Source organism: Cnephaeus nilssonii (assembly GCF_951640355.1).
Source record: "Cnephaeus nilssonii genome assembly, chromosome: 13".
NCBI lineage: Eukaryota > Metazoa > Chordata > Mammalia > Chiroptera > Vespertilionidae > Cnephaeus > Cnephaeus nilssonii.
Genome location: NC_137084.1, coordinates 28,335,561 through 28,356,171, shown reverse-complemented (window position 1 = coordinate 28,356,171; position 20,611 = coordinate 28,335,561). Strand labels below are relative to the sequence as shown.

At 50.3% G+C, this 20,611-nt stretch overlaps 1 protein-coding gene across 1 annotated transcript in view; it reads left to right on the top strand.

Annotated features, from left to right (window-relative positions):
* Positions 1 to 20,611, top strand: part of SLC6A5 (solute carrier family 6 member 5) — a gene marked incomplete at both ends in the record, with an annotated part of 42,705 nt that overhangs the window by 5,849 nt on the left and 16,245 nt on the right. The window contains 6 exons of the mRNA XM_079788610.1: positions 978 to 1,109; positions 1,442 to 1,615; positions 7,497 to 7,638; positions 10,019 to 10,151; positions 15,703 to 15,837; positions 17,528 to 17,631. Of these exons, the coding sequence (XP_079644736.1) occupies positions 978 to 1,109; positions 1,442 to 1,615; positions 7,497 to 7,638; positions 10,019 to 10,151; positions 15,703 to 15,837; positions 17,528 to 17,631 (820 nt within the window). The remainder of the gene's footprint in view (positions 1 to 977; positions 1,110 to 1,441; positions 1,616 to 7,496; positions 7,639 to 10,018; positions 10,152 to 15,702; positions 15,838 to 17,527; positions 17,632 to 20,611) is intronic.

Sequence of the window (20,611 nt, the reverse complement as noted above, 5' to 3'; positions counted from 1 at the left end):
CCAGTGCTGCTGCCTGCCACTGGTCCTTCCCGGCCTGGAGAGTCTCTCGGGGTCTCTCTCTGTGACAGGAAAGGTCTTTCCTCCAGACAGGAAGTTGGGAGGACGGTGAACAGAAAGAGTGCCCTAGGAAAGATCAGCTTCATTCCGTTGGGCACCGTGTTCTGGGCTCTGTCACCACTAGTCCTGGAATTGGCCTGACCCATGCCACAGTGCTTCCTGGCCCAAACCTTTTCAGAGATCATGGATATTCCCCAAGCCTTAAAAAAAAACACCCCATAGAATCTTCCAAGGGAAAGAAAGCCATAGTCTAGATGAGATACCCACATAAATATTGTCAAGTGCTCAGGGCCTGGGGGGAGAGACAAAGAATTCTTGGAGGAGGAAGCATTTGAGTTGACCTTGAAGAATGGAAGGGACTTCTTATGTGGAGAGGGAAGTTGAGAAGTGTATGATGGCTGCGGCGGTGGGAGAGGAATGGGTGCCTGGCCCCAATGGTGTCAGAGCAGGCCCCCTTGGCTGGTAGAAGGTGTGCAGGTAACTAGGTAACTCGGGTTGTAAGCCAAGGAGGGCTCCCAAAGTCTCGCTTCCCAGATGTTAAGTCCTTGGAGGGTGGGGGTGCTGTAGAGATGGTGAGATTTCACCAAATCCAACTCCAGCAATGAGTCAAAGGCATGGACTTGTGGAACACAGGAAGGACTTAATTTGGGGACACTGACGTACTACAATTAAAAAAAAAAAAAAAAGACTAAAATCCAGCCAGCACACAATCCTAGCAACTCATCCAGTGGGGAACTGAAAAAAGGAGTGTGTTTGCAGGGAAAACCTTGTATTTTTATAAGGGTGAAATGTCTTAAATGGCCCTGGGTGCCTGTGGTTGAGCTGGACCATCAGAAGCTCTCTGGAAAAGGAGGGGGAAAGTGGGCCCAAGCCTGGCCTTGGCCTCCCAGGGCTCTCACTCCCCGTTCTCTCTTCCCAAGGTGCTTTCCTCATCCCCTACCTGATGATGCTGGCTCTGGCTGGGTTGCCCATCTTCTTCTTAGAAGTGTCGCTGGGTCAGTTTGCCAGCCAGGGCCCAGTGTCTGTGTGGAAGGCCATCCCAGCCCTGCAAGGTGAGTCCCCCTGCCTCTCAGCCTCCTCCACCTCACGTTGCTCTCTCCGGCCACAGGGAGGGAGACCTGCTTTGGTGATCAGTAGAACTTATTCCTTCCTTCTCTATTTGACCAATACCACCTCTGGGTCCCACTAAAGAATGACCCATGATCACTTCTGGCATGTTCCATTCCTGGCAGAATGCCTTGCTGCCCTTTGTAAACACAAAGGTCACCACTATTAGTGTATCCCTCTGTACAAGAGAACCAAGACCTGTCCCCACCCGGGCCCCACTGAAAGAATTCCGTAGGATTTGGGATGAAAAGAATCCCTGGAAATTTTGCTTTCACAGGTTGTGGCATTGCAATGCTGATCATCTCCGTCCTAATAGCCATATACTACAACGTGATTATTTGCTACACACTTTTCTACCTGTTTGCCTCCTTTGTGGCTGTGCTGCCCTGGGGCTCCTGCAACAACCCTTGGAACACGCCAGAATGCAAAGATAAAACCAGACTTTTATTAGGTAAGTTTGGATATACCTACATTAGGTGAAGTACTCGTTCATTCATTCATTCATTCATTCATTCATTCAATGAAGATTAATTAAGCACATATTATGTTTGCCTGCCTTAGGCTAGGTGCTGGGGGCACAGAGATTTAAAAAAACAACACCAAATATACTTAATCCTAATATTTAAGGAGCTCATGGCCCAGAAAGGGGTCATAAAATTTTTGTGTGCTCAGGAATAGCTGGAGTGTTTGTTTAAAAAAAAATGCAGATTTGCAGGCCTACCAGAGTCTGATTTATTAGATTTGGGGTGGGGAGGGTTGGGAAATTTTCATTTTAGCAAGGTCCCCAGGTGACTGGTATGCATAGTACAATTTGAAAAGCAATGAGGTCCTAAAGTCTAGGGAAGTGATTGATACAAGTGATTCTGGATCTACACTTTACAAAATACAGCTCATATGGAAACGGACACTTCAACGAAAGCCCTTGACAGAAATGTGCACAATGTAATAGTAGAAGAGAGGAATTCTGCCTGGGAGACAAGGGAGTGTTTCTAGGGGTTTCAAACCACGGGCACATGAGGACTTGGGAGCAGCGTCAGCCTGTTGGGTCAAGGGCGTGTAGTAAGTGTGAGGAGACACAGGCTGGTTCGTGGGCAAGCCTTCCTGGTCCATAAAACATCCCAGCCCCAAGGACACATGTATGTATCCGTGTCACATGTCACATAACTTCTCTCCTCTGAGTCTGAGTTTTCTTCATTTGCAAAACAGAAACAGTAACAACGTCTTTCATCCTGCTCACCTCCTGGGATTGCTGTAAGGAGAAAAGAAATGAAAGGATATGATGATGGCAGCTGAAAAGTATAAAGCTCTACAAAAGGAAGGTGCTAATTCTATCAGTCACCTTCGAAGGCTCTGGTCCTTTTAACAGGCCCCATAGACAAGTGGTGACTTCTCCCCGGGAGATCTGTCATTTCCCTTAAGCTGGACTGTGCTGAGGGCAGAATCCTGTGATCTCTATAGACTGGCTCTTATTGCTGGCCCCCAAATCAGCTCGTTTGCCCTTGCAGAACTCGGACATTATTTAATCCTTGGGGTGTGTTTAAGAGAGAAAGGTGCATCCTTCCCTCCCCGCCCCCGCCCCAGAGAGAGGCACATACAATCGTTCACACCAGAGTATTTTCACACACATGATCACATACATACTTACCTGACCAATCTCCCCCAGCAGAGGCTTTGAGTAAGACTGGAGAAGAGTTAAAACTAGGGACACGTGCCCATGAAATTTAAACCCTGTGCACCTGGACGTGCTCAGAAATGGAGATGGGGATTTGTGGGGGTTCCCAGGTGTGGGGCTCACAGGTGGTATGAGCAGGAGTAAGTGTCTCTTAGACTCTCTGGGTCTCAGTGTCCTCATCTATGTAATCTCCATGTTGACATATTCTTAGGTTTGAGCAGTGGTTTTCTACCCGAGATGCTGCTGCACATTGGCTGCGTACCTACTGTGTACCAGGCACTACTCCAGGTGTTTGGGATATAGCTATAAATAAAAGTCACCCGGGGAACTTACAAATTGAACGTCACTAGTGTCCATGCCAGACCAGTGGATTCAGATGATCTGGGGATGGAGCCTAGGAGTCTGTATTGTTAAGGTTCCCCAGGTACACCCAAGAGTAGGAGCACTAGGGTGCAGTTTGCCCACATCCTGGTGGTCACCTCTGCAAAGCTGCTGTCTGAGAGAACCCCACTGGGCAGCTGTTCCTAGATTCACAACCAAAACCCAGCTGCCAGATGGCTCCCTGAAGATGGTGGCCATGGCAGGCAAAGGGCATCTCCCAGGATGTGGGGCCTGAAATGGAGAAATATCTCAACGTCATGCCAGAGCCCAGCTTGCTCCCTCCAGATTGTGCCAGGGAGGGGAATCCCTCTTCAGGGGAGTGCCCGCTGGAGGAGGGCTGCTGCCTGGATTCAGTGTCTGCTTCCCTGGGGACTTCCCTCAGGGGCCATAGTGAGCGGTGCCTGCAGCTGTCCCCCGGGAGGGATAGTAGTTCAGCAACACCATTCTCCTCTGCTAACAATATCCACCAATATTTGTGCAGCGCCTTAACACTTAATAATAATACCCAGCATCACTTACTACATGGCAAGCACCATGTTAAACCCTTTTACTCGTATTACCAATGTTAACACGAACAATAAACCAACATATGGCTTCCAATGTTATTTTCACTTTACAGGTGATAAAAACTGGAGCTCATGGTCATAGAGATAGCTCTGTGATAGATCTGGGATTTGAACCAAGTACCTGCCTCCCAAGACCCTGGTCCTAACTACCATGCTAAATGCTTCCTAATCCACAAAGTAGCTTCATAAATGATGGCTCTGCTATTCGTAATAGGTGCCCGAGGGTTCCAAGGGGCAGGTGACAGGATCACTGTTTTGCAGGTGAGAAAGTGGACTTGAAGGCTCAGAGAGTGCGAGTGTCATGCTGTGAGTCACAAGGTCCAGCCAGCACTGGGGTTTGGGTCTCGTGACCCCTGATTCTCTGCTCAGCCAGGGTTCCTGAAGAGTCCCAGTAGGTTCTACTCCCTCAGTCCTGCAGGGTGACATCAGCCCTACCTATTTGTAGCCGAGGTTCTATGGGGTCAAAAGGAAGCTTGTCTGAGTCAGAGACACAGTTAAGAACTATACATGATTGTTCATTGCAGCCACATTTCCAGTCTTGGAAAAACATCAGAAACACTTACACATGTGTTAAAAATCCAGCAATTACTGGATAATTCCATGGTTCCAATAAATTATAGTGCATCCATACGATGAAGTTTTCTATAGTCATTAAAGATGAATATTCATAAAATATGGAGAAATCCTCACCATATTGTGTTAAATGTAAAAACAGGATACAGACTGATAGTGTACTTTTATTATTCTTAAGAAAATAGGCATGGATAGAAAACATATAGGAAGATGATACACAATCTGTTCACTGGCACATTTGGGGACATTCTTTTCTTCATTATCTGTCATGGACATGTATTTATTTTATTAGAGGCCCGGTGCACGAATTTGTGCACCAGTAGGGTCCCTCGGCCTGGCCTGCAGGATCGGGCTGAAACCAGCTCTCAGACATCCCCTGAGGGGTCCCAGATTGCGAGAGGGCACAGGCCAGGCCGAGGGACCCCACTGGTGCATGATCTGGACAGGGAGGGATGCAGGAAGTTGGCCACCTGGGGAGGGACCACAGGAAGGCTCCAGGGCATGTCTGGCCCATCTCGCTCAGTCCCTATTGGCCAGACCCCAGCAGCAAGCTAACCTACTGGTCGGAGTGTCTGCCCCCTGGTGGTCAGTGCACATCATAGTGAGTGGTTGAGTGGCCTTAGCATATTATGCTTTGATTGGTTGAACAGACAACCGGACACTTAGCATATTAGGTTTTTATATAGGATAGTCCTGTATGTGTATGCATGTGTTTTTTTGTGTTTTTTTTTTTTTTTTAAAGCAAGCTGAGCACATAGACTAGGCCTGGCACATGGATGGGGGTATCCCTGGGTTTGTGGAGTTTCCAGTCTGGCTCACAATACCCAGGAAATTTTAAAGGCAGAGTTAAAACACTGCACAGCTAGGCTCCTAGTGGACTGGTACAAGCCAGAAAAACTATGGAAGCTCTCAGCAGAGAGACAATGAACATTTCCCAATGATTATTCCCTGGGAGCATATGGACAGGCTGGGCAGATCTTATCTCATTCTTAAACTTTTTCACTTGTTTGTTAAAAAGCAAGCGTGTGTGTGTGTGTGTGTGTGTGTGTACCCCCATCTGTTATTCTCTGTTATCTACACATGTGCGTGTTCCCTTACGGGGGCCAGGCAGAAGTAGTATTGGTCCTTTGGGGTCTGGGGTGACTTAGAAAGATGATGATGGTCTGACTTGCAGAGACACAGGCGGCTTCAGAGCCCCACTGCTCTGATGGACACGTCGGGAGTCCAGACAAAGGGTATCTCAGGCTCTCTCCCAAAGGGCCACTCTGAGAGAGAAAACAGAACAACTCCTTCCAGGATGCAGTGTTCCACAAATAACCTCCCAAGCTCACCCTCTCCTTCAAACCCTATAACCACCCTACCCTGTGATAGCAGCAGCCAGTCCCAGGAGAGAGGGGATGAATTGCTGCTGTTGTGACCTTCAACCATGGCAGGGAGGTATTTACCTCAGGTCCCTCTCAGCATTGCTAGGGACATACTGCCCAGGAGCCCTGCCTCACCATCCAGATGCTGGGACCTGGTATCATGCCAGCCCAGAGACCCGACCTCCCCCTGTCCATGGGTAGAAGCCATTTGCCACCATCTCTAAGGTGTATTTTGTAAGAAAGACTGTCTTCCTTAGGGGGACTCCACCATCCAGGTACCTGTAATGGAACACGGATAATCCATGCCCTGCCAAGTGAGACCAGCGACTGTTCTGTGAAATTAGGAGCTGAGCTGGGCCATTTAAAACGGAAACCACATAAATACCATTTCTATTTCTGGAATGGCCTAATTTTCATTAGAACTTTAATTAAATGACTCCTTTTCTCCCTAGCCTTTCATGTGCTTTCATTTATTAATAATTGCCGGAGTAAAGAGAATCCCTTTCAAACAGCTTCCAATTTAGAATGATCATTATCGCAGCTCTTTGTTCAGGGTTGCTGGGCCGCAGAGGTCTCTGATGACTGGAGCCCGACCTGGCAGCGCGGAAGCACGCTTCTTCCATCTGGCGGTGGGACGGGGTATTGCAGGAGGCTGCCGGGAGCCCTGCTGCAGTGCCGCAGGAGCGCGTGACCTGGTACTGCAGGCAGCAGCGATGAACGCGACACGCCTCCGGCGAAGCGGGGAAGCTGCCCGCCTGCTTGTGCTTCTCAATGGCGCTTTGGGAAACAAGCAGTTTGGCATTTGCCCGCATGTTAGGGATCTCTTCAGTCTTAGGGGGTGGATGCACTTTTGGGCAGGAGGCCAACAGATAAATACTGTGTTTAGGGAGAGAAAAGGGATGTGGATGGTGCTTTAAGTGTCTGCATTCAGGTCACTGCTGGGGGAAACAGATGCTTCCATTAGTTCGGAGTCCTCCCGGAACTCTCTGTTATTTGATTAGACTAAAGAACAAAATAGTGAATAAGAAGGCATTTTGAGGACGCTAAGAGCAGTGGTTCTCAGCCCCAGGAGCTTTTGCAGGAGACATTTGGCACTAACACATTCACCCCCAGGGAACCCCTGGGTTAGGTCCTGCTGCAGGCTCACAAGCACACGCATGTTTGCTGCCTCCACTAGCCCGTGTGGGTGTGTAGGAAACAATGTCATATGTACGTACTATATGTCATTCATCCTGCCAGGCTGTGGGTTCAAGGTGAATGCATAAGTAAGCCTTCTGTGGCAGTAGCTCTTCAGGAGGTTTGCTTATGTCTAATTCATCTCTGCAAGCCATTTACTTTCTATGGAGTTCTGAGGACCTGGGTTGAGTCCCGATTCTCTTCCTCATTAGCTGTATGATTTCAGGAGTTACTTAACCTCTTTGAGCCTTTCCCTCAATTTAAAAACAGTGGTACGAGTACTCACCGCATAGGCTGTTGTGAGCGTTAAGTGAGATAATGCCTGCAAAGCACCAAGAGCTCAGCGCAGTGTGTACCGCACAGGGAGTGTCTATAAACGAGAGCCACTGTTATCTGTACGGATCAGGGCTCTGGGGTCCGTGACACATAAAAGGTAATTCTGCGGTTCATCTCCATCTAGGCTGGTTCAGCTAACACTTTCCCGAAGTTACTCTTCAATATCTGGCACATCCTTTTGGTTTTTGGTGTTCAATTGCTACGACATATGGGTATATTTTCTGCATAGACGCGACCGTGCTTCCACCCTGTCCTCTCCTACAGATTCCTGCGTCATCACTGACCATCCCAAAATCCAGATCAAGAACTCGACTTTCTGCATGACTGCCTATCCCAACCTGACCATGATTAACTTCACCAGCCAGGCCAATAAGACGTTTGTCAGCGGCAGCGAAGAGTACTTCAAGTAAGAGGGCTTTGTGTTACTTTCTAAGAGACACCCGGTGAGTCCATGAATGCTCGACTTGCAGAAGGAGGTGTGGGGGCCCGAGGGGTGGGCTGCCTCCCTCTGCACCCTCCCTTCCTATTCGAGTGATCACTGAGCAAGAGACTGTCCCCGGTGTGGCTTCTGAGAGCAGATTGTTGTGCCTCTGGGCCTGGAGGTGAGAGTTGGCAGAGTGCTGGAGGGGACAGAATCGCTGCTGCTATAATTCACGATGTTGTGACACACACTTTGCAAAACCTGCGCGCATTGTGATCTAAGCAGACCTTCCGTTGACTAGTTGTTTTTTTTTTCTTCTGCATTTGAGAAGGAAAGAGAGGCAAACGTCAGAAACCAAGTCATGGTCAAGGATGTAAAGAACGAAATCATTTTTAAGGAATGCTTTCACCCAGTTTTGTACTTTCTACATCAGTGTTGAGAGACGCTGAGGATTGACATCCAGGGACCCTGGAAAATCCTCGGCCCCCACAGGACGATTTAGTCAAGTTGATGGAGTTATTTCGTAAGGGAGGTCAGTGTAGGCAGCGTCCCAGCAGAGGGTACCTGAAGCATGTTCTCTAGTTAGGCCTCAAGTTGGGGGTTGTCCACTCGTGTGCTCAGGGCCTTGGCAGGGGCGTTTGCCTGCTCGCCAGGCTAATGAGCGAAGTACAGTGAGCAGGGTGATAGAGAAGGGCGGGGACTGGGGCCAACTGGACAGGATGTCAGCCAAGAGCAAGGGCGGCTGCTGGTGCTCGGCTTCACATTCCTGTCTGTGGGAGTGTGGGCAGTGCAGCTAAGCTTCCATGTTACAGGTGAAGTCGGAGGTAAAATCCAAATTGCTATGTGTCTCCCACTTTAAATGTTAGCGAATTGAATAAAATAAAATAAAATGCAGTATCAGTGGGGCCCTGAGTTGTGATAAAAAGTGGTCACTAATATCTCTACTAGTTGCCTGGTTGCCGTCAATTTCTGCATCAGATTTCTCTTCTATGCAGACTCAGAGGGGACATGCTTGTCCCTGCAGACAGAAGGGCGAGTGAGGCTGAAATAATCCCTTTGAAGATGATATAGGAGCAGTGAGGGTGTGTGTGGACTGACCCATAAGCACTGAGAAACGGAGTCTGACTGGTGGTTAGAGGAGGTCTGACCACATAATCCACGGGGTTAAGTATGTTGTTAAATATTTGTGAATCAGCTTTCTGTGGTTTTCACTAGTCCTCTGGGACCAGTCTTCGTTTCCAAGAGGAAATGTTATTAGAAGCTTCATCCACGAGCCCTTTTTAAAGGGTGGAGTATTTGAGGTGGCCGAGGTGCAGTGGAATTAAGTGCTTTACCCTTGAGCATGGGGAGGTCCTTTCATTGCTCAGGGAAGGTCTGGGAGCCCAGTTCACTTCCACCCTTGGTCACTTCCCCTAAGCTCTTGAGCCCAGGTTGCCTCAGATGTTGAGACTGAAACAGGCTCTGTCATTCCACAGCGTGGCCACCCCTGTTCAGAAAAGTGTAGCCAGGCCTTGCAAAACAGCCTATCAGGTGGTCACTCACTAGCTGGCCGGGGGCAGGAAGGAAGGGGGGGCGGTGTTGCTGCCTTCAGAAAGCTCTGGGCTGTCATGTCTGCAGTCCTTGTAGAATCTAGGTTCTGGCCGGGCCTTTGCTCAGGTCACAGGAAACCACCAACCACCCACCACAGCCCCTCATCCAGGAGGCGTGACAGGATTGCTTCGGAGTTGCAGGAGTGGTTCGACTCTTACTAGAACTCACAGTCCTATAGCTGCCTCCCCTCCCCAGGAGGGAAGCTGCTTGCCCACCCTTGGCCAGGCTCCCAGCTATGCCAGGGACGTGGGGTCTCCAGGCAGGTGGTGACTTCAGCACACACAGACCCTGTACTGACTTTTACATTTAAAACGAGGCAAACACTGTTGGGATGCATTCTCATAAAAGAGTAGAACAACAGAGAAAACACACCAAAGCCATCCTGGACAGTTGAGTTTCTGTTTGTGATGTGGCCCTCTGTAAAGACATCACCCTTGGTAAGGCCATGGGGGGGGGGGGCTGTGCTGGGACCCCCGAATGCCATGGGATTTGTTGTCCTTTTCCTGGGGCATCTCATGGTGACGGTGGCGCTGACATAGTCTTGTACGGAGCCTTCCCCAGGGCCATATGTGGCCTCCCCAGCACATAATGAAGAGCAGGGTTGATCCTGTTGGTCTCTGCAGACAGCCCGGGTCAGAGAATCCCTTACAACCTGATCTGGTCAGGTCCCTGATGGGAGGTGCGGTAGCCGAGTTGGCTTGAGGCTGCTGGCTCTGCTGGGAGATTAGATCCGGAAGACTCTCACTCCTCCCTCCTTTCTCTTGCCTACTCACAGGTACTTTGTGCTGAAGATTTCTGCGGGGATCGAATATCCTGGAGAGATCAGATGGCCACTAGCCTTCTGCCTGTTCCTGGCTTGGGTCATTGTGTATGCGTCTCTGGCAAAAGGAATCAAGTCTTCAGGAAAAGTAAGAAATTGGGTTTACCTCTGAGAAAGCTCTGGGACACCCAGGGGTGATTGTGTCACGAGCAGGTTAAAGAGCACTGGAAGGAGAGTCCCGAGACGTGGGTGCTGTTCAGAATCTGGCCCCGGGTAGCTGTGGGCCTCAGGAGTGACTTGACTCCTGTCTGTAAAATGGGATAATGACACCTGTCGTTCAGGGCTGCTTTAAGGCTTAAATGAGACAGATGTGCACAGAGCTCCTGGAGGCACTATGGTTAGGTTCCTTCCTTTCTGTCAGGGCTGCCACTCTGTTCAGCACGTGGCCCTCCCTGACATAGATGAGTGCACGTGGCCCTCCCTGACATAGATGAGTGCTGCTGGCCTCAGTCACCCTCCTGAGCTAGATGAGTGCTGCTGGCCTTTTGCCTCTTGGTCTGGCTGACAGGCTGTGACTGCTGCTACCAAGATGCTGGAAAAAGATCAAAATTGTGAAGGGATCTCTTCTTCTCAACCTGACCACCACACTCTCAGCCTTTCATGCCCGTCTTCCAACCTCCAACCCATGTGCCCCATGTGCCCCGTGTGCCCCGTGTGCCCCCAGCACCAACACTGACAGTCCCACTGTGGGATCTGGGTTGAGCAAATACTTGGCGACTTGCTGAGCGGTTGCTCGGCTGGCCCTTTGGAGGTGATGGGATTCCCACCCCAAGCTCAGGGCGTGAAGGCAAGGAGTCCGGACCCTCAGGACACGCTCGGTACGGCCAGAGGGTCACACTATTCTTTGTGATGGTTTAGGACGGCATTATAGCCACTGCCTCCCTCCATTTAGAATGTAGCCCTTGGTGGTAGATCATATGGGCTTTTTGAGCAGGTTTTTCTTTTAGATCTGCTTCATTGAGAAAGATTGCCAACTAGGAATTGATGATCAGTTTTTTCAAAATGAGGAATACCACCAGAAATGATGACACTGCCCTGGAGTGTGTAGTCGTTAATCATGGAGCGTGGTTTGGAAGCCTGGGTGAATGGCGGCTGAGGCCTCTTATTATCCCGGGCTCCTTTGTGACTCAAATTCCATGAACACGCCATTGCTAAGCAGCGATGTCCTCCTTCTCCTGCAGGGAGATAAACTCAGTTCCTCTTGCTCAGCGCCCTGGAGATAAGGCTGGCTCAGTGCTTCCTATGAGATCTCACTCTTCCTTTTATTTTTTAAAAATATGTCTATATTGATTTTAGAGATAGCGGAAGGGTGAGGGAGCGGGAGGGAGGGAGAGAGAGAGAGAGAAAGAGAGAGAGAGAGAGAGAGAGAGAGAGAGAGAGAGAGAGAGAGAGAAACGTGGATGAGAGAGAAACATTGATTGGCTGCGTCCTGCATGCCCTACCCCTACTGGGGATCGAGAGCCTGCAGCCTGGGCGTGTGCCCTGTCTGTTAATCTATCCAGTGACCTTTTGGTGCATGGGACACAGCTCAACCTCCTGGGCCACACCACCACTGAGCCAGGGCTCACACTCCCTTCTGAGCAGCTGGAATTCCAGAGGCAGGGGTGACCAGCGGGCAGCCTGAAGGTCAAATGCAGCCCGAGCTCCTTTGTGACTGAAATTCCACGAACACTGCCATCTCTAAGCAGCATGTCCTCCTTCTCCTCAGGGGCTAACAGCGCTAACCTAATTAGCTAGCCCAGGCTGGTGGGGCCTCACCTGACCACCTGTTCAGGGCTCCAGAGGGTGAGGAGGCTGCGGCCAGGAGTCAGGTGTTGGGCCAGCACGCTCAGACCAACCAGTCGTTGCCACGCCTGCCAAGTGTAATTCATTACTGTTCACGTTTAATTCCTCTGACAGTACTTTCTGAAACAGGTGCATTCTGAAGCTGTCCTGGCACAGGGGACCAATGGGCTCACCTGACTCACACTGAGGCGTGCCCAAGATTTATAAGCCAAACTTCGGGCCCTTTTAGTTCAGCAAGGTCACAATCCACAGAGTGATCCACAGAGTGATCGCATCCTCCCACACACCATGGGCCCAGACCTGGGTGAGGCAAGCAAGTGCTTAGGGTGTGAAATTTAAGGCGGCCCTCACTCTCAGGTTCCTGCAGGTGCCAGTTGGACCCCGAGAGTGGGTGCCTCCTTAAATTTTGGACTCTCAACGCCTCACTGGCCTTGCCTCTTCCTAACCCTGGCCCTGCCTCTTATGTTTCTGATCATGTGGTCCATGGAGGGGCATCAATGGGAAGGAAGAACATAGGAGTTAGAAAGCTTCAAGTTTGTATCTTGGCTCCAGCTGGGAGACCTTGAGTGAGATATTTAACCCCTTGTGAGACAGAACCTGAGCCTCAGTTTCCTCTTGAGCAAAATGGGAATACTAATAGCCGGTCCACAGAGGGGGTCATGTTCTTACCATCTCCGGTAGTGAAATGGGAAGAGTTGTCTTTGCCCGTTAGACAGGTACCAGCTTTGGGGTTTTCTTCCTGCCCCCTGCTGTCTGGGTCATGTCTTCTCCTTTGCCTCCTCCATCCTCACTCCCCATCAGCCCCACGTGGTCAGGAGGTGACCCCTGCTGTCTTGGTGGGATGGGAAGGTTAGACTGGTCAGGGCCCTGCCCTACCCTGTAGCATATCTCCTTTCCCAGCCCCATCTGACAGCTGGGGGGGGGGGCAGTCTTCCCCTGAAATGTCAGATGCCTTTGGTTTCATAACAACTTCTGTGTAGAAGGGCTTCCTTAAGAGGAAGGAGAGAAGCAGGTTTGGCAAGAATAGGAGGGAGAACCTGCTTCCCCCAAGCCCCTAGCAACCCCTGAGCTTCTGGGCAGGAGGGAGGGGCGACTTCTGTGGAGGGTGGAGGGAGGGGGGAGGGAAGAGGCCCCTGTTAGGAGAGGTAGCTGTGCAGAGAAAGGAGACCATCCCACCCCCGGTCTAGCCAGAACAAAAGAGGTTGGCCTTGATGAGTAACTGGGTTTGGAGGAAGAAATAACTCGTTTTCCTTAACCTGCATCCTGCCCCATTTCTGCTAATGGCAACACCACCCTTTCAGTTGCCGAGGTCAAAAATTTTGGGGTCATCCTTGCCTCCCCCCTTCCCGCCCCTTATTCCACATTAAATGGGTCAAAAAATCCTCTTGGCTCGCCCTGCAAAGCATTTCTCCTAGCTCCTGCAAAACACCCTGGCTGGAAGCATAGTCCTCCCCTGCCTGGATTGCAGCCATGGCCTCCAACAGCGGCCCCTGCTTCTGCCCCGGTGCCCGCAGTGTATTCGCCACCTAGCCACCGGGTGTGGTTCAAGTGTTAGAGCAGGTCACTCCTCTGCCCAAATTCCTGCTACAGCTCCCATTCCCCACCGAGTAAAGGCTCTACAGGATCTGTCCCTCCCGCCCCCTCCTCTGCCCTCTGCCTGCTGCTCCTGCCGTGCTCTGCCCCAGATACTCTGGCCTCCTGGCTGTTGCTGGGTCAGGTCAGTCCCTTCTTAGGGCCTCTCTAGCTGTTCCAGGCTCCAGTGTTCTCCCAGATACCAGTGGTTCACTTTCACATCTTTCAAATCTGGGCTTTTCAATGAGGCCTCCCCTGCATGTCCCACCCCCTTTGCTTTGCTCTACTTTTTCCTTTTCCACACATCACCTTCTAATATGCCACGAATGATGTTATGATTACGACTGGTTGCCAGTCTCCCATTCTGCAATGTAAGCTATTTGAGGGTAGGGGTCTTTGTTGTGTTTACCCCACATGCTTAATGAAATGATCCCAAGAGTTATGTCTTAATCTCACCCCCCAACCTGCAAGCTCCCAAATCTGTCCTCAGCCCTGAGATCCCATGTCTGCCAGTCCCTGCCACCCTGGAGCCTCCTCACCAGGCCCTAGAGCCTGTGCAGCCAGTGCATGGTGGGGTCTCTGTCTCCCTCCCAGGGCAGGTGCCCAGGATGGAAGGTGCAGGTGGGACTGGAGTGGCTCTGAGCCAACAGCGCTCACTCAGCAGCTGTACTTGCCCACCCCATGGATCAGAGGGTTTGATGGGCCAGGATGGGAGCTTCCTGGTGTCTTTTAATGCACGTTTGGGTTGCCACTGGCCTGTGAGCTGAAGGTGGTCAGTGTTATCAAGACTGGTGAGACCCAGACAAGACCAAGTGGCACTTCTATTTCCAGGGCCCCCAGGCCTGTGCCACTTTGAATGGATTGTCCCATTGTACTCTTCCAGCAGCCCCAGTGAGGAATATGCTGCTGTTATCACCACTTTGCAGGTGTGGAAACTGAGACTCAGAGAGGTTAAGTCACTTCTCCAGGCAGCCCAGCTCATAAGTGAAGGAGCTGGGATTTGAACTTAGGCCCATGGGACTGTAGAACCTGTCTCACCACCTGCTCTTCTCTTATCTACCAAGTCCTGATCCCAGGCCCTTCCTCCATCCCCAGGTTTGATTGACAGATAAGGAAGGAAAGCACTTCTCACGCATCCCCATCCCTATCCAACCACAGCCCCCAAGTTCTGCTCCTATTACTTCTCAAATACTTCTTGAATCCGGGAACATCTTTCAGCTGCTAGTCAAAGCCTCCTGTAAGGTGGAGTGATCACATGGTCCATGGAGGGGCATTAATGGGAAGGAAGAACATAGGAGTTCTTCATCACTCTTAGCCTCAACCTTTTATTTTGTCCCAACAGTGATTGGAGCTTTGCCCTCAAACATCTGCTTGCCCACTCACTTCCTTCACCTTCCCCCCTCTCCTCGCCTCACTGGCCTCTCAGATCCAGCTCCTGCATCAACTCCATGAACCTGTTAGTAAACTCCCAGGTTGAGCACAGTGCCCTCCCCAGACGTCACTGTGTCCTGGGTGTATGGTTTAGCCCATTATTCGGACGCTGTCTCTGAGTCTTCCAGGTCATGAGTCCCTGGATCCTCATGCATCTAATGCCTGACATAGTGCCCAGCTCGTGTAGGCCCTCGGTAAATGCTCGTTGAACTTAGTTGTATTTAATGACCATCTATTATAAATCAGACACTATGCTGAGGTTCATTTGATCCTCACAATTAATTATTTTTAAGAAAGATGCCTTTGTCCCTATTACAGAGGCAGAAACAGATTCAGGAGGCTCAATAGCTTGTCCAGGCTCTCGTGGCTCCTCAGAAGAGCATCGCCAGGGATGCTATTCCATTTGAACTAAAAGTGTCTGATCATCAGATCAGGGTCTTTCACCCGACAGGGTGTCTATGAACAAGGATGGGAAGCTTAAGCTAAAAGGATTAATCTCTAATGGTGGAATCGGGGCCTCAAGCAGAGGGTAGGGTAGGAGTTAGGGAGGCAGCTGTCCACTCAGCTGCTGGGTGAGGTGAGATCTCCCATAGCCATCCTCACTGGGGGCTGACTCACCCATAGCCTTGGGTGTCCTCCCACAGACTTTATTTTGGGTTCCCTCTGGGTCACCTTTGGTCCCAGTGCCTTCCCCGGGTCCCCAGCCCTAGCAGAGTTTGGGGAAACTACCCGATACCCTCCCCATCGGGCACCCGTGTCCAGGGGCAGGTCCCACCCTGCCTCTGCTGATGCTCCTCAGGCACCCGCTGCAGGCCCGCCCCACCCAGTCCTCTGTTGCATGGCTTTTCCAGGTGGTTTACTTCACGGCCACGTTCCCGTACGTCGTGCTCGTGATCCTGCTCATCCGAGGGGTCACCCTGCCCGGAGCTGGTGATGGGATCTGGTACTTCATCACACCTAAGTGGGAGAAGCTCACGGATGCCACGGTGGGCTTACGGTTTTGTTTATGACGCACCTGGGAGCTGGGGGGATGGCACATGGGGAGGGGACTCACGCCAGGACACTCTTTGACAGAAGGGGTCAGACCTCATCCCACAGGGCATCTCACTGTCCCCTTGACAAGGTCCTGCTAATCTGGGAATGGTACACACTCAGGAAATCTTTAATGAGAAGTGGGCAACTGGGAGTTTTCAGATTCCGGGAATGGTTGTCCTACATTTGGGGTAGCAGCAGAGGCCAGAATGAAGAATGAAATCCCCTTAATAGCTTTGGGCCACCTCACACCACTTATCTGTTACTAATTATAGTGCGTTGGAGATGGAGTTTTGCTGGTTGGAAAATAATAGCACTTAGGCAATTCTATTTTAAAGGGCCCAGACGCATTTGAATACTTCCAGCACATGCCACAGGCTAGCACACGCTTGCACTTTCTCTTTGCGTATTCTGCACAGGCACCTCTTACTCTAAAATTCCCAGAACAAACCTCCACATGAGGGGTGTCTGTGTAATAAGAAGTGGGTTTTCTCACCTTAAAGGAATATGTGCTTTTCCAGAATATGTTAAGAACACATAGCTAGGATTGAGTTTGCATATAACAGGAACCCCCAGGTAAAAGTTGACTTCATTTGCGTGCACTGAGGCAGCCCAGTGGTAGACAGTCAAGCACTGGCTGGGTAGCTCCAGGTGTCACCAGGGGCCCAGGCTCCCGTCTTTCTGCCTCACCATCTTAGGGAATAGCTTCCATGTGGCTGCCAGAGCTCCCGCCATCACAGCCGCATTCCAGGTAGCACAAAAGGGCGAGGAAAGGGGTAGAGATAGGACCCTCACTCTTTAAAAGTACGGAAACCCCAGAAGTCCCACATCACACTTGATTTTCACACCCTTGGCCGGACACTAAATGCTATGATTATCCTCTTCTAGCTGCATATCCCCTTGATGCGAGGAGGTGGTTCTTTAGCTGGACAAATGGCTGCCTTAAATAAAACCACAGCTTTGAACTTTCTCTTTGCATATTTTAAGCACAATTTTAAAACTGGATTCAATTTACAAAAAATGATGGCAGGTCCATCATACGAATCATATAAATCTCCAGCTCACACTCTTGAGTGGCCTTCTGGAGTTTTATGGGGACAATTAAGAGAAATCACCAAGAGAACAAAGAGGCGATGTCAGCCAAGTTCAAGAAGCTCGTGGCTTATAAAACCCCCTCTGCCGTGGCAGAGGCAGCTTTGCTACAAAAGAGGCCATAGAATTTCAGATTTTTAATGGCAGTTGTAATCTGTAGAAATGTTAATTTTAAAAGGCTTATATTTTGGATCCACAAATATATCTTGCTGTTGCACATTGTTTTTTTTGTTTTTGTTTTTTTTTTGAGAGTGATTGCAGCTAAAGAAGGGGCTCTCCCTTCTGTATAGTTTTCCATGGTAGGAAATGGAAGACGAAATGTGTACGTAGTTTATTGAATTCCTCTCCTTTGGTTAGAATGGAGCTGAAATCTGCCAGGTAATTCACTGCTTTTTTGGCATCTGGCACAAATGAGATTTCTCATTGCATCAATGCCAAAGTCATCTAGTCCCCGACCGCCTTCACCTGGGGCAGGGGTGAGGCCAGGGGCCTGGCAGACTCCCCTGCCTGGGTCAGCCTCTCTCAGTGACCTTCTCCCCTTTTGCCTGCTAGGTGTGGAAAGATGCTGCCACTCAGATTTTCTTCTCTTTATCTGCTGCCTGGGGAGGCCTGATCACGCTCTCTTCTTACAACAAATTCCACAACAACTGCTACAGGTACGTGGTAGCCTTTCAAGTCCCGATGGCAGCTGGCGAGGGGTATTAAGGTCTGGGACAGAAATGGACTGAGGCCACACCCTCACCCTGCACCTGAGTAGAGCCAGAGAGTTGCCCTGGCTCAGGTGAACCCTGCTCAGGCCTGGCTGCTGGCTTCCAGTGGCCTGCACCCCGACTGCACAGCTGACCCTGGCCCGTGGGATGGAGAGTCCCTCTGTGGGTTGTGTGCAGGGAGCCGTGTCCTGGGATGGTTGTTCTGTCAGCAGCCCAGTCCCTGGGTCCAGTCGTATGGGAGTCACTGGTGAAGTCTGGTCATTCAGTCACTCTATAGATGTTTTTCTAGAGACCTTATAAGAAAAGAGCACCTTGGTGATGGGTGTGTTAATTAACTCGATGGTAGGGATCCTGTCACGATGTCTACATATATCCAATCATCACATTGTACACTTTTAATATCATACAATTTTATCTGTCACCTATACTTCAGTAAAGCTGAAAAAAAAATGCAAACGTTGAGTCCCCCTCCCGGATCTATTCAACAGAATGTTTGGAGGTGGGCAGGCCCAGGAACCTAAAGATCCAGGCAAGATCCTCAGGGGAGTCAAGGACGGTGACGTTTGGATAGTGTGATGTTAGGGACGCTGTGGAACCCAAAGACCCCGATAGAGCCTGACCAGTTCCTGCAGGAGATGATATTTATTGAAAGTTAGACATGTTATGACAAGCAATAGGAAAATAAGGCCCATTCTCTTGGGGAGCTGATAGAAAAAGGAAAAAAGGAAGGAAGAAAGGAGGAGGAAAGAAGAACAGAGGGGAGAAAAGGAGTGAGGGAGGGAGAGGAAAAAGAAGAAAGGGAGGGAGTTGGGGAAGAAGGGAGGAAAGATGGGAGGAAGGAAGGATGGAGAGAAGGATGTACCTTAGAGTCAGACTTGTATTTGAGTTTCCTTCACCACTTACTAAAACTCCAAGATGTGGGCAAGGTATGCCATTTCTCTGAGCCTTTGCTGTCTCATCTATAAAATTCAATTATAGTTTGTTGAGCGATAGGGATGATATATGCAAAGTTTTCAGAGCAATGTTGTGCACATAGTAGGTGCTCACTAAATGGCAGTTGTCATTATTATTATTATCTATAATAATAAAAGCATAATATGCTAATTGGACCGGACAGCTGAATAACCTTCTGGACGTCCTTCTGGATGAAGCTGCGGCGGCGGGGGCTGAGGCAGAGGCAAAGGAGGTCAGGGGCAATCAGGCAGGCAGGCCAGTATTTAGGGATGATGAGGCAGGCAGGCAGAGTGGTTAGGAGCAATCAGGCAGGCAGGCAGGTGAGCAGTTAGGAGCCAGTGTTCCCGGATTGCGAGAGGGATGTCCTGGAATGCAAGAGGGTGCAGGCCAGGCTGAAGGACCCCCCCACCCCCGTGCACAAATTTCATGCACTGGGCCTCTAGTTTTTAGTAAAGTATGGGATATTTTGTGAACCCAGAAGAAACAGCTATAGTTAAGCTGTGGCCTAGGATGGCTGGGACGGCCTCACAGGAGTGAGATCTAGACTGGGCCAGATTTCAACAGGTGCAGGCAGGAGGAAATGTTTGCAGGTGGCAAGGACAGCTAGAGGTGTGGATGAGTGGGAATGAGTGACAGGGACATGGGGCGGGGGCAGTGGGATTGGAGCTGATGCTGTGTGCACAGGGGGCTGGAGAGAGCCTTTGGAATTAGTCTGCTGTGGCTGCCATAGCAAATGCCGATAGTGGGTGACCACGACAACAGAATTTTCTCATAGTTCTGGAGGCTGGCAGTCTAAGATCAAGATGTTGACAAGGCTGAGACCTCTCCCTTGGTTTGTAGATGTCTGTGTTCTCCCTGTGTCTTCACATGGTCCTCCCCCTGTGCGTGTATCTGTGTCCTAATCTCCTCCTCTTGTAAGGGCACCAGTCTCACTGGACCAGGGCCCACCCTAATGACTTCTTTTTAACTTAATTGCTAGTTTAAAGACCCTGTCTCCAAAAACAGTCACATTCTAAGGAACTGGGGGTTTGGAATTCAACATATGAAATTTAGGGGCACGTAGTTCAGCCCATAACTGTGGTGTCAGACTATGGTGTACGGACTTCTTTGGCCACTGCTGCTCACTAGCTTGAAACCGAGAATCAGTTTGAACATCGTCCAAGGGGGAAGCATTGCTCTGTGCTTTGTTAGAAGTGAGGCAGTGTGGTGTGGCAGAAGGAACACGGGCAGTGAGGCAGGAAGTCTGGATTCAAATCCTGACCTACCCTTAATTAGCCATTACCTTCCCCTGGGCTTCACTTTCCTCATCAGTAAACTAAGGGGCCGGTCAAGGAGGGTTGTTTACTGAGCAGTTGCCTGTGCCGGCCTCTGTGCTGTGCAGGAATCATCTCCTTCTGTCCTCACAACAGTTGTGAGGGAGGCAGGGCCATTGCCTCCATTTAAAACCAGAGTGGGAAGAAGTGACTTGCCCTGAGGCTCCATCTAGCTGTGACCTCTCTTGAGTCTAGGATGGCTGGACAGGGCAGGCTGGGAAACTGCAGTTCGTTGCCAGCAGAGGGCGCTGGTCTCTCTCCCCTCTGCTCCCCCTTGCCCTTTTCAGCCTGGGTGCCCCAATCCAAGTTGTCATCATACTTTGGTGGCATTTCATGGTTCCACTGCCTTCTCTCATCCATGGTTCCTGTCCCCAAAAGGTCCCACCCCCTCAATTTCTGCTCTGATGGACAGACTTGCCTCTGTCAGTTCACAGCATGTGGAGCCAGAGGCGCCAGGAGAGGGCAGTTAGGGGAGATCTGTTTGCGCCTTTGGTGCTTATAAATTCAGCCCAAGGGAGTCTGTGGTCAGGACTGGTTGTCCCTGTCCTTGTGAATAAAGAAAACAAGGCCAGCCTGCAGCAAATGCATGTATGGAAATAGCATGTACACACAGACACGTGTGCACATGTTGTGTCCTTCCCCTTGTCTCTTCCTGCCCA